The sequence below is a fragment of the Gallus gallus genome, chromosome 4 (assembly GCF_016699485.2).
Source record: "Gallus gallus isolate bGalGal1 chromosome 4, bGalGal1.mat.broiler.GRCg7b, whole genome shotgun sequence".
NCBI lineage: Eukaryota > Metazoa > Chordata > Aves > Galliformes > Phasianidae > Gallus > Gallus gallus.
In genome coordinates, this window is record NC_052535.1 from 47,620,252 (window position 1) to 47,634,571 (window position 14,320).

The 14,320-nt window shown below is 42.2% G+C and overlaps 1 protein-coding gene across 29 annotated transcripts in view; it reads left to right on the forward strand.

Annotated features, from left to right (window-relative positions):
- The window catches only part of ADGRL3 (adhesion G protein-coupled receptor L3), a 493,084-nt gene that overhangs the window by 222,810 nt on the left and 255,954 nt on the right, over positions 1-14,320 (forward strand). For all 29 annotated transcript variants that reach the window (XM_015276460.4, XM_015276462.4, XM_025149811.3 and 26 more), the window contains one exon: positions 3,939-4,152. In XM_015276460.4, the coding sequence (XP_015131946.2) occupies positions 3,939-4,152 (214 nt within the window). The remainder of the gene's footprint in view (positions 1-3,938; positions 4,153-14,320) is intronic.

The following is a 14,320-nucleotide window of genomic DNA, read 5'->3' on the forward strand; positions in this document are numbered from 1 at the left end:
CTGTGAAGATGGGGAGCTGCTCAAAGGAGAGAGAAGTGTACCAATGAACTAATACAATCGTGCTGTGTATTTCACAGATAGGCTTTTCTCTATCTTCTTTCATAGCAAGAAGCAAAAAATAATAATAATTTACTCCTCACGGGAAAACCAGTAAAAATGATAAAGTAAGATTATTGTATAGGGGTACAGTGTTGACAAATGTGTTCACGAAGGAGATAAGCAGCCAACCTCTAATGTCTTTTGGGAGTGTTTATTGCAGGTATCAGTATAGAAAAAAGCCATGTAGAACAGCTCAATTGATGGAGGGTGGCAGGATGGAAAACACACACCATTGCTTTCTCCTGTCATAATGTTTTATGCTCTTCAGTTATTCCTAATTCCTGATCTGAACAAAGTTTGTCCAGGGTGTCGCATTTATTTTATGCCATAGGTCCAGGAAATAACTGTGGATTCCATGATACCACAGTGAAGTGACTGTAAGTGAAAGCTGTCCTTCTGATGGCAAGTGATTGAGTGACTGTGAGAGCCAAAAGGGTGAATTCCAGTACGGAGTGAATCACATCCAGAAATGTTTGTATCTGTTCAGGCATTCTTTAATGGGAAATAGAATGCAAGGATTTTTTTTTCTTTCTTTCTTTCTTTCTTTTTTTTTTGTCATAAGGCCAGGTTGGATGGGGCCCTAGGCAGCCTGATCTAGTACTAAATGTAGAAGTTGGTGGCCCTACCTGTGGCAAAGGGGTTGGAGATTCATGATCCTTGAGGTTCCTTCCAACCCAGGCCATTCTGTGATTTTGTGGGATACTTCACTGGGGATTGTTATTCATGCTTTTTGAGTAGATCAATGCCATAACGTCTCAAGTACATATAGAATATGCAAGAAATCTATGCTCACATCTGGCGCAGAAACGTGTGTAACAGCTTTTATTAAACCTCTGTATTTTCATATTAACTGTAATATCCTCCACTAGGAGCCTGAAGCACTACATCTTCCTTATTGATAGACTTGCTGTGTGATTAGGATGCTGTCTTTATTCTTAGATAAACTTCTATTTTAGTAAAACCATATTGCTGGTAGCAGCTTCTAATGTCCTATTTCCACAAAACATGAGAATTAAGACTAGCGGCATATTTACAGGATTTCTGTTGACAAATACACCAGGTTTGGATAAGTTAATTCCCAGTCAATTAATTTCTGTGACTTTTAAACAGGGTTTTCCTCAGACATCATGTTTAGTGCTTACCTGCCTTGACAATATAGAACAGTTGTTAGAGCAAAAGATTCATACAAATTCGCAGCAAAAATGTATTTTCTGAAGCATATGGGTCAGAGGTTTGAGGTTTGTTTCCTATAGCAGCAACTGCAAAAGTAAAACATTTTTAGCATCTATCTTTGCAGTTACTGTAGTCTGTAGACACATCCACAATCCAAACACTGAAGCAAGCAGCTCTGTTTTCCAACCTTTTCTTTTGCATAAAACATAAATGACCATTGTCCTACTGGAGAAAAGTATCCAAATTAACCAAGAAACTGACCAGAGCATAGCCTCGGACAGCTAATCTTGACTGTATGGACCCCATTTTGCCATTTTTTTGGCAATTAATGAGAGTCATCTAAGCACATGGCAGTAGGAGGGAGTGCACTTGGCTTCAGCGTTCTGCCAAAAACTGCTAGAAACCACCTGTCTCCTATACTGCCAATCTGCCAGGTTTAGTACAGAAGAGTCTCGAAAAAAGAGCTCTCTGCAGCCCTTTCCAAAACCAACATCACATCTGAAATTTTCTGGTCCACGATGGGCCTGTGAACACTGAAGCTAATAAAGGAAAATAAAACTTTTCCCCACTGCCATCAAGCTCGATGTTTCACATAGCAGGGGGCTGCTAAGGACTTCTACAAACAGATCCTTTCCAGCAGACCTGAAACTTCATTATGTTATTTGAATATCTGGCTAAAATTTCTGGGCTTTGCCAACTCTGACTTTCTCTTGGGCTTTTTTCTTTGTTCAAATCTTGTCTATACCGCCATGTCCTATCCTTCTTCTGTGCTCCTCGTAGCTATTTGGGAACATAAGGGCAAAATGAGGTATTGCATCCTGGGGGTTTGTGCTTGTTCTTCTGCCCTCTTTCTGAAACGAGAGAATCTGGTTGCACAAAGGTTTTACTGCGTTGAACAGATGTATGGTGCAATAGGAGACTAGGGCAAAACTGTTAGTCTAATCGCAGGGAAGAAGCACATCTTACATGATACAAACCCTAAAGCTATGGTAATTGGAGAAGCTATTATTGAAGAATAAATGCATGTCTGTCTCAGGAGTTTGGCAGTTAGTCCACAACCCGAGCACATCACTGGGTTATCCCTGCAAATTTGCAGAAATGGAAATGTTTCTCTGTCCTGTAATGTGTATCTAAATGAGACAATTGACAATAATAGAATGCTGCACAGAAGTTAATGTAACATGTTGGATTGCTGCCTGCAGACAGACAGACAGAGGCAGCCTTGATACCGCTAAGGGGTATACAGAGGAACATCAGTGTGCTCTTTTTCCATGAGGAAATGTGGAGTGTGTTCACCATGTGGAAGTTTTATGGGAAAAGACAGCTGTGCATGGGAAGGATTTTTTTTTCTTTTGGGAGTGTGTTGTGGTGTTTTTGTAATAGGGCTGAGGTGCAATTGAGTTGTTTGAGGGCGTTTAGTGTTGGATGGCACCTGGGTGTGTTACAGTCAGGGTTAAGCCTTCCCCTTGACTGTTCTGTGGCCATTACATAAATGCAGGTTTATATGTGATGCAGAGTTTCGTGATTGGAACAAGTATTATACAATACCAAGCCAGAATAGCATATTGTCCCTACAGCTGGAAACCTTTGTGGGTTTTTCATCCTCGAGGAATAAGGAAGCATAGTTCGTTTTTGTTTCAGCACATGGCCAACACACTCAGCTGGAAAACAAATAGTTGGCTCCTAGTGTCACTGTGGGTTTCCTGTGAGATCTTCTGAAGCCATGTAACCCATCTATGGACCAAACGAGCAACAACATGTAGCTACTCCACAATAGGTATTTGGCGGGTTTTTGTATTCATGTTAGGATGTTAGGATGTTGGTGATCTTCAGATCAAAGAGACTGTGGAGATGGGAAGTATTATTTCTTCTTGTCATGCGAGTTTGCTTGCTAATTCTTTGGGCTTTGTTTTCAAGGTATCTCAAAGCACACTTCTTCTCTAATTAGCAACCTGTAGCCAACATTTCTTTGAAAACAAGTAAGATTTCTGAAGGCTGCTTGAATGAACTTCTCAAGTGCGTGGCAGTATCAAACATTCAGACAGATCCAAAGCAAAGCCGAGACCGAAACGTTAATCACTGAGTTTCACACGTATTGGCATTTCCATGGAAAGTATCACTTCAGGGCCCAAACTTCAGGATGGTTGCCAGAACCCACCAGGCCCACCCCTAGCACGCTGCAGGCCATGGTGAAAGGCATTAGGCATGTGTTTTCTAAGGACCAGGGGCAATGCAGATGTCATTACATGCAGTCACACTGAACAGGTGGGATCCCGGTGCTTGGATGGCTCATTGGCAGAAAATTTCTCACGGCTGATCAGCTACAACACAGGACTGTAATTTTATAGATCAAAGTCAACTAGCTTTTCACCTGGCAAGCAGAAGTAATAACAACACCGTAGTTGCTATTTACCTCCATCGATAGGGGATTTCTACAGCCCTTTACAAAAGGGATCATTTGCTTTTTTAATAATGAGAAAATTAAGTAGCTGAGCAGAGAAGCAATTTCTCCAGGCTTTGTTTCAGCAGGCCATATCTGAAGGATACCAAAGCAGATCTCAGTATGGCATATGGATAAAAACTGCTGCTAAAATCATTCTGCTTTTAATCCTTGTCTCATTATGGAATAGTAAATGTTTACTGTGTTTCTGTGTTAATCCTTGCAGCTTTCAGCCGTGCCCCGGTCCCCATGGCTGTGGTCCGAAGGGAACTGTCCTGTGAGAGTTACCCCATAGAGCTTCGCTGCCCGGGAACAGATGTTATCATGATTGAAAGTGCCAACTACGGGAGGACTGATGATAAAATCTGTGACTCTGATCCTGCTCAGATGGAGAATATCCGCTGTTATCTGCCAGATGCCTATAAGATTATGACTCAAAGGTATAGTATTTAATATTCTTTGTTTGCTAGCTGTTTTTTTTTTCTTTTTCTTTTTCTTTTTTTTTTTTTTTTAATCTGGTATGTACACACCAGTTTGTTTGTATGTTTGCATGAGAAAATGCGGGTACTTAGTCTCTATGTATGTGCACAGAATTACAGCTGTCATTGATAAACTGTGGTTTACCAGAGCAGGCTAGGATCACACAATATAAATAACATTTGCAATAAGTACTGCTAATCAGCTATCTTGATACCCACTGAGTCTCAATTTTACCTCTGAAATACCTAAATAGCAATGCTCTTTATGTGAATATATAAATGAAGCCTTTCTCAAATGCACCTTCTTTCTTTTGATGCTCTAATACAGATAACCAGTAATCTCCTTTAAGCGATAAATATTGTGTTTTCTCAATAACGTTTTCATTTTTCAAAATACAAAGAAAAGTCTCCATCATTCTTCAAGTTGCCAGGCTCTGTTTTGGACAGACTCTGAATTCATAATCAAGTACTTATCCAGGATTGTTGCTTTTGCAGATGACTTGCTAACTTTCTGTGCAATTACCGTTGCTGTTAAGTGCTAACGTTGCATCTGGAAATGGCAGCTGAGGTGCACTGCACGTGGGCAGGTTCTTGTAGTGCAGAGCCAGGGCCAAACAGATTATTCCAACCTATAGATATCCTCATTCTGGAGCGGCTTTAACTGTTACTGAATTTTTCCAGATATTTTTTGGCATAAGAATTGGCGTGGGAAGGATTTGTAAGTCACAGCTCTTGACATTTAATCACATTCAGTGTGTTTCTCTTAATATAATTACACACGAATAATAATTCAGTACATTTTACTATTAATTAAATAGTAATAGAAATGAGTGTTTTAGGATATTAATAATAGTATCGACATAGGCAAAGTGTTGCTAATTGAAGACATGGCAACAGTGTTTGTATGGTGACCTAATGGCTAAAGCTTTACAGGATTTTAATGGAGTATCTTGCTTTTGTTTGCTGTAAGACGCTTTGCACTAAAAATGGAGTTGTATAAGCAGCGGAAAGGAAAGTGTGGATTTCATTTGTATTTGATATGCTAATGGATATTTTTGAGCTCCCTTCAGAATTGTTCTACGTCAAAGATTTAGATTCTGAGTTGCTGCAAAAGGCTCGCATAAGCCCGCTTCCCTTGGCACTCCTATAAGTCGGACCTCCTGCCTAGCTGCTTGAAGTCATTTTTGTGGGGTTGTGCTGGTTGCTTTTTCAAAACAAGTGTGAGGGTAACAACGTGACATCACCCAGTCCCTTGGATTCAGCATGGTTTTAGTGGAATTACTGTAATTCTCCTGTTCAAGTTGTTAGTGGCTTCAAGCAGAAACCCTTAATCCTCTCCACATCGGCAGAATAAAACCATGTCATCCCCTTTGTGGGCCATTACAATGTATTAATATTTTTTTATATATGTGGTAGCATCCTCCAGACGCTACCTTCCTAGCCACATGCAGAGCTCTGCAAGCTCCTGGTCAGTTCCCAGGTGCAGCAAGACTGCAGTAAACATTAGCCTCTTGGTCAGAGAGGGCATGTAATCATGTTGTGTGATGAAAATTCACATTGGTTACTCGGCTCCTCATGCTGTCACTGCAGGCTTGAACTGCTTTGCAGAGAGTTAGCAGGGAAGCACTTCTCTAGGGCAAAGCATCTCTTTTCCCATCTGAGCAGAGAGGGATTACTATGGAGGATGGTCACTGAGGGGGACGTTTCTTGTCAGAGAAATGGGAATTCCTGCTGACTGAATATTAAAATCCATGCTTGATTCTCTGTGTCAGTGAGGAGCCTCAGGAAAGGGTGATAGCTCTTTTCGTTTAAGCTATTTGATGATCAATTTTCATGAAGTGTGCAATCATGTTATTAATTGGGTACTTCTGAGTTTCTTGAAAGTAAATATGACCTGATTCTAGTTAAAAAGGCAGGTTAAAAAGGGGGAAAATACTCCACTTTGCATTTTTTGCCATTCTCCTTTCTCTTTTAATCTCCCTCAATTCAAAGAGTTGAATAGAAATTAAAAATAAAACGATTAAAATGAAATGCATTCTTAAGATGCAAACCAGCCTGCTGGTTCACAGCTCAGATGCCGCCTTATAGCTGAGCATCTGAAAACAGCAGCGTAAAGGGAAAATCCTGACAGCCCAGTCACTGTGGCACTAACGATGGCATTTTCTTCTGAAAGCCTCTACCTGCAAAATTAATCAGTTCAGCAGTATTTGGGCGGTTTTGCAGATGAATGCAGGTTTTAATACAATAAGCTTGTCTTTGCTAATGCCATGGAGTGGTGGAAGCAGCTACTCGTGGCAGTGCATGGTAACTGGAGCTGTCTGTATATGGGAAGAAGAACTGTATGCACAGTGCTTGCTTATTATGCACTGATTAATTATCACATTCATAAATACGCAGTTCCCATGTAGAACTGACTGTAAGAAGTTTCTAACTGCTAGCAGTTTTTAATCAGCAACGCTGTACCGCCAACTTATACGCATTATGGCATGGCTGCGGGGAGGGGAGACTGAAAGGTGGGGAGAGAAGCATGTCAGAGAGACAGAGATGTTAGTATGTGAGCCAAGGCTGTGAGTGAGCAGATTTATGGCAGATATTAGCAACTGCTCCCCCAAGGACCACTCCCTCCCCCCAAGACTGAGCTGGCGTGTTCCTTTCTTCTCTGTGTTTATTTAAATTAATTTTGCAGACGAGTACGTGGGGTTATTTTGAAAGGGAAAGGCATAAATCTGATGGTGTGTTTGCGGAGCCCCCTGAACAGTTAGGACCCAAGGAGTTTTCACTGCAAGCGTTGCCCTGAAAATCTCTAAAATCTTCAGAGCATTGCTGTAAGTAAAGAAAGTTTCAACAGCTTGTTTTATAGGAAATTAAATCTTTGTGGCCTATTTTGTTTTCAAACTTGCTGGCTCTTCCTTCCAGCATTAGAGCAGCAGCTGCCCATAAAAGCTCAGAAAGAGTGCTTTATGGATTGAAGATTTTTCTAATATAATTAGGGAGAAATGTACTTCATAGCATGTTTACTTTGGAGAAATGTCTTTTTGAGGGCTGTAACAAACAATTAAATTCTAACCATACCCACTGTAAGCTGAGCGTACTGTGCCGTGGGAGACTTCACCATGTCCTCCCTCAAGCAACCGTGCCACAAAATTAGCATATCATCTATTTAAGCAGCCTGAGTCCTCCTGAAACAATAGGGGAAAGCAAACTCCTATTCCTGTGAGGATTGTCTTTGCGTTTATAAGTGTTAACACTGCCATTTGCTCTATTTAAAAAAACCCACAAATGCTGTGTGTCTCTTTGTGCGCGCTGATGGTTTCACTGTGGTCGGTGGAGGTAGTCACCTGCTAGCAGTGGCACACAAGTAGAAGGCTTCAACTCAGGCAGGGGATTTAAGCATTCATTTGCCTTCTTGATTCAGACACGCATGCCAGCATGTGCCTCTTTCTAGGCACGTGCTTAAGTGTTTTGTTGAACAAAGATCTGCCCGTGCACTTTCTGGGTTAAAGCCAATGGAACAAAGATGACGGACGGATCAGACTTGCATATATGTTTGCAGAAGTGCGTGCTGTTGATACCACCTTTGTTTTTAACCTTGTAATTTGAAACAGGCTGTTTTACTGAGCTTATTATTCTTTCCTGTAGGTTTTAGTCTTGAATGTTGAAATGGGGGGAGAAAGTCTGAGTATACACTGAGACGTATGTGCACACAAAACTACGGCAGTTTTTGCCTTGAAGACAAGATAAAGGCTTTCTTTTGCTTTCCAGGTATGAGGAGTAAAAGGATCCTTCTCTACCCCAGCAATTGTCTGCTGGTCTTAAGTTGGAGGAAGGAGAGGAAAGAGGGAATAATGAGACAAAACCAGCGGGCGTAACAGAAGAGCCAGGGGAGAAGTGTTCATAGGTCTTAGCATCTGTTCTCAAAATCAAAGCAAAATTCCTTCTGACTTTTCAAAAATGTGAAGGTAGAAAATATGGAAAGCTCTTGCTGGGAAGCTCTCTTGTATCTCTTAGAAACTCAGAGAGCTCTGTATGCAAAGGGGATCACTTGCACAAGTCTTTGCCCAATTTGCACAGGTCCCACCTTTTGTCCAGGCAGTGTTGCAGAACTCTTCCATGCCAATGTCGGCACTTCAGGCTTAGAGATGCTGACTGAAAGCTGTTTGGCTCTCTCCCCTCTTCTCTCCTGAAGGAAGAACTGAACTCATTTTGCCTTCTGCTAATGTACTCTGATGTGAAGCAGGATCTTGGCATTCTGCTTTGCTCATCTCCTCTAGTGGCTGAGCAGAAGAGAGAATTCCTTGTAGCTGGGCTGCAGTTGGATACCTGAGCTAGTTTCTTTTAGGTTCAGGTCCGATCTGCATGGTTTGTCCCTGGGGTTTTAGTGTTGGCATCACTGAAGAAGCCTGCAAGTCAAGACCTTAAAAAAAAACACAACAGTCAGTTATATTAAGAACATTAGAGCATTGTTAGGCTCCATCCAATGGCCTGATTCTTGTATGTAATCTTGTATGTAAGGAGGGACGTTTATAATTTCCCTGATAGCTGGAAGAATGCTGGCAGGCACTTTGTACAGGGTGGAGCGGAGGAAGGAAACTGTATGAAATAGCTTGCATCATGTTCCAAAGATTTTTCATCTCCTGAAGGGCTGTGTTTTGTTAATATTTTTGGTTGATGACCTGAAAAATGCAGGAGTCTGAAACGAGTGTCATTATTATTGTAATAATATTGCATCTCATAGCATGCTGTTATTGATGCTATCAGCACCTGTGATTTCCAAGGCATCTCAAATGCTAGTGATCTGCTCTTGTGTCAGGAAATAAAGAGGCTGGGTTATCTGTATTTTACAGATAGGGTAATTCACGTTAATCATTCTTAAAGTGCCTGCTGGTTTTGATCATACCAATTTGGGGCTGTTCTCCTGGAATCTTTTATGTAAAGTAGCTTGTTCTGTTGAATGTGGAGAAGATGTGTGAAACGAGGCGAGCTGCAGACCTGGAGGCTCTTCCTTGTGCCGTAATTACAAGGCCACAGGTAGGACTGAGCAAACAGCTTTCACTTGAATTGCAGCACACTTGTGTCATGCCCTGAAAAATTAATGGCATATTTCTCAGAAAACAGCACCCTGCTTAGACGTTGTCATCACCTCTGAATCAGATACCGAGTGCCCCATTTGATAGGAACCCCTCCGCTTTCCCCTTCATCCTGAGTACATTTTGTGAAGACTGCCAAGATACTACTCATTTTTCTAAATTTGGTATCACACAGATGGCTTGGGAAGTGCATTTCTGAAGAACTGAGATGCTGCAGTGGGAAGCTAGGCTTTTCTCTTTCTGGGAAACACAAGTCTGGCGCTTTGAGATCACGATGTGAAAAGCGCCAATATGGAGAAATATTAATGTTTCAGTTAAACAGTGGTTTCTGTAACCAGCAGAAATGAGCAGGAAATACTGACGCTCACATTCCCCAGATTCTGATTTTAAATCCTGGAAAACAAACCTTGCTTAAGCAATCTATTTTCTTGCTGTGCAGAAAGATAGATTAAAACGAAGCAAAGACTACTAATCTCATCTGCACCATGACCCTGGGACAAGGGCACGTACACCATTACTAAGAGGAAAAAAAAAAATCAAGTGGTAGTGGAACAGTGTGCACTGAACTGTTGAATCACTCTAAAAAAGATCGCTACTTCCCAGCCTGTACAGTCTTAATTTATCCTACCTCTTCCTTTCCTGAAAATGCTGTCAGACCAAGCAGGAGTAAATTCTGAAAACGACAGCCCCCTGGAATTGCCCTGGTACCCCATTAAATCAGGGCTTGTCAGTCCCAGCATCTCGGCTGATTGCAGCTGCCATGGAAACAGATGAGGAGAAGGTAGTAGTTTCTGAAGGTAATAAGGTTCCAAACTGTGGAAGGCTCTGTAGATCAAAAGTAATGCTCTAGGCTTCCCCAGATACCAATCGGTAGCCATGGCCAGCTATAAAACACCCCACTTAAAAAATAAATAAGTAGATGGTTGTGTTCTGCAGCGGCTGCTGGGTTTTGGTCACTGTTAAGACCTAACGTGCTCCCATTTGAGGAAATCCAGGCTCAAGCTGAGAAAGCAGCAGGTGACTGGCAGCCTCTGTGCCCCCCCCCCCCCCCCCCCCCCCCCCCCAAAAAAAAAAAAAAAAAAAAGGCCTCTTTGAGGTGTGCATGCTGGAGGGAAAGCTCCGGATTGGCTCTGCTTCCTCCTTCTGTTGTCATTCTGAGGTTTACTCTACATAGAACTCAGCCTGCTGGCTCCCCCCTGACCCAGCCATCCCCAAGCCCTAGGTGTGTGTGTGGAGTGGGTGGTGAGCTGTAGGTGTTCTCCCTCTGCAATCTCTTCAGAAAAGGTTCTGCATGTACCTATTTCTCACAGCGCTGGCAATCTCCAGAGCCACTTTTCTCTGCAGAAACTTATCAGTTGCTTCCTTCTGGAAGCTGGAAGAATTCATTATTGCTGTCTTGTAAGACTGTTTCAGTTTGCCAGCTTTTTTTATTTTGTGATTGTTCCCCCCACCTTCCACTGGGCTTAGCAACAAATAGAAGACATGGGATAATCTCTTGGATAAGTCATGTTGTGAAGTGGCCTCAGAACTGCTGCATGCATGAGGTGCTGGAAACTGTGCAAGGAAAACCAGGGTAGTTATTCCATCCATTACTTTGCTGGTGTGAAAATGGCCAGCTCTAGCCTGTCAGAGAGTAGGGAATGGCTAACTCCTGGCAGCTGTGGGTACTTTTTGCCAGTGGGAGAAGACGTACGTGAAATGTACTCCTGTCATCTGCTTTTTCTAAACATTTGAGGCTTGTTGAGAACAGCTACTAATTTGCACCCGAGGAGGAACTGTTGAGCAGAGATGGAGATGTTGCTGACAGTGGAGTCTGCCAGTTGAAACGTGTATTGCATTCATTACCACGTTGCAGGAGGTGGGTACAAGCACACAGAAAACCTTCTTGTCACTGCAAGGAGGGGTGATGCAATATGCTGCTGCTCGAGGTCCTCAGATTCTCTTCTCTGCTACTGCTAAAATAAGTTGTGTATTCCATGAAACAGATTTTGTACCATTATCTGAGATGCCCAAGGTGCAAATTCTGAATTCAGGCTTCTGCATCCTGACTGTGGCACCTGCTACATGTTCCCTAAGTCACTGAGATGATGAGCATTTGAGATGCTTCTGCTCAGCCTTCCTGCATCTTCAGCCTTCCTCAATGTGATGGTCTTATGAGGCTATCACAGGGCTTGGTCTTCAGCTGCTTGGTCTTTTTGTCACGAAGATTAAATAGATTTGGAGAATTGCACAACATTGTGTAAGGTTTATTCAGGCAAAATGAACTTAAACTTTCTTAAAATAGCAAAGAAATGATTTTGAGTAGAAAGATGTATGAGTGTTCCTTCTCCATTTAGTCTTCTGGCTAGAAATAATGGCTAAATGGCTGTGAGGTAAGATGACTTTCAAGTAATGCACCTATATCAGATTTTGATTTGTTTGGTGATTTAGTTGTTGTTTTGGTGGTTTTTTTCTTGTTGTTGTTGTGGGTTTTTTCGGGGCGGGGTGGGGGGAAGATTGTGGGTGGGTGGGTTTTTTGTGTTTTCTACTACTACTACTACTACTACTATTATTATTATTATTATTATTTTGATACAAAAGAGCTCACTTAGTTTATTCCTGAGGTCAAAATTGGGTTTATAGACAACGGATTGTCAGTTCAGGACTCAGTTTTTATTTTGTTAGTTCAGGACTCAGTTTTTATTCAGTAGATGTCTTAACTGCATCATATATTGAGTGGAGCTTTAACTTTATCCCATTCTCGGACGAGTGAAACCAGCAATACCTCACCCCCTGTATGTGTGTGCCTGAGATTTCTTGACTTCTCTGCAGGACTACACATGCTTTCTGCAGACCTCACTCTCATCTTCACACACCAACAGTTTGGTAGCCACCACATAGCTTTACATCTTGTATGATCACTCTACTGATCCCAAATGCTTGTGCAGCTTCAGTGTGTTTGCCTGGGCTTCCAGATGCTGCATGATGATGAGGAACCACACAGGCAAAAGGCGGGTGTTAAGAAGAGATCCCTTGCTTGCCAGTGTCAGAAATATGGTCTGGTTCCTGAATCACCAGTTCAGCATGGTTCTGAAATTTAAGTGTGAGTTTTGCTAGTGGGATGAACTGAAGTTTATTTCAATCTCTTTGGGGAAAAGAGGGAATGAAAGGCTTTTATTGGAAGCAGTGACCCAAGAAAAGGTTTTGCTGCCTTTATGATTCAGGAGAAGGATTTTTATGTATCAGTAAGCAGAGCGTATGAGGTGCCACGCCGCATCTGTGATGGAAAAGAAGGGCAAGCTGTGGGATTTATGATTGGAGCCATCTTCGATGCATTATGCATAAGATAATGCATTGGTGTCAGTTATATACAGTAGAAGCCTTAATTCAGCTGGAGTCCTGCTGACATCGTAAACTGGGAGACAGCACGTAGTTTATGGGCAGTAGTAGAGCCTCCGGACTGAATTACGGCCGCAGCATTCAGTCTGTTACCAAGTGTTGCAGTTGGTAGTAGGCAGTATATTACGTGCTTTTACTCAGAGTAGGACTGGTGACAAAGAAGGAAGAACTTTATTGCAGGGATGCGGTGAGGAATGGAAGATGGAGTTATAGGCAAGAGAAATGTACAGAGCTATAAAACTAATGTGAGGGATGTGAGGGTAGAGGGGGGGGGGATTTGGAGCTTGCTGGAGGCAAGTATGCTGGAATGGAAAGTTTTCCCCTGCAGTTGCTGCTCTGCCCTGCTGCCCTATACTGCAGGGCCAAGTCCTGCTTGCCTTGGGGCAGGATGCAGCACTGCTTCATTGGTAGGGCAGGTCTCTGACACCCACAATCCTTCTTTCATCCCTGTCCCTTGTCATTAGACAGGAGCTCTAACCCAGGTCCCAAGACCTTTTCATCTTCTGTCTAAGTTTTCTTGGTTAGCATTAACTGTGATTGCTGGATATTCTTGATGTCTGTATAAATGTCCAGACCCTTTCTAAATCTCATTAAATCTTTGGTCTTAAATTCCAGGAGCTCTAAGTCCAGCAGGCTAACAACTGATTGTGTGAAAAAAAGATTGCTTTTTGTCAGATTTTTATATCATCATCATCCCCCTCATGTCATGTCCTCGTGCCTGTAAAGGCAGAGGGATCTGAGCTACCTTCTTCATTTCCATTCATTAGCTTCTATGTATTTGTCACATTGCTTCTAATGCATCATCTCTCTGAAAGGAGAAAGTTGTGATCTCTCATATCCTTCTTCTTACAGGAGTTGTTCGGGGTTTTGTTATGAGTGTGTGAAGGTTGCCGTTGTTTATCTCTGAATGCCCTTTAAGTCTGCAATGCCACTTGTGAGACAAGATGAGCTGTACTGTACACAGCGTTCCAGTTCAGGCTGCATCATCCACCTATGTAAAGGCAAATGTTATTTTTATTATCTGTACTCTTTTTACTTATTGTCCCCTGTGATGCGTACTCAGATGATGATGTTTTTCTTTATTTTAGTTGCAACTTAAAAGACAGACGGAGGGGCCTCTTTGGGTCTACTTTCTCTCTCCCTTTCCCCAGGTGGCTTTGAATTACAAAGAACGTCCCATTTGACTCCGTATTACAAACCCCAAAAATATAATTATGTCTCTCCTCAAAATGCTTGTTCTGGCCCTGATAAATAGTTAGCTCTTTGGTCGCTTGGAACAGATTGTTCCAATTAAGCCATGACAGTGGTGCCAAGCTAGCACAGATAAGCGAGAAGGGGAACCGACCAACCAAAACAAAACAAACACCTGTAGTTCTCAGTGCAAATACTGGAGTAAAGTATAAAAGCAACCATTACATTGGTTAGTACAGGGAAACCAGTGCTTGTTGCAGGTGTCTGGGGTCTGAGCTATGCAGATGAAAGCACTGTGCTTCTGGCAGGGATGTTGGTGGACTTACTCAAGCTAATCCATGGAGCAATCTTCCCATGGGTGGTTGAGAGATAACTGTACAAAAGCAAGTGCTGGACTTCTCTCTGCTGGTATTTGCAGGAGCAGGGGTGAAATATTTTCAGATCCATCCCGAAATGTGTCTGTGTCACACGTT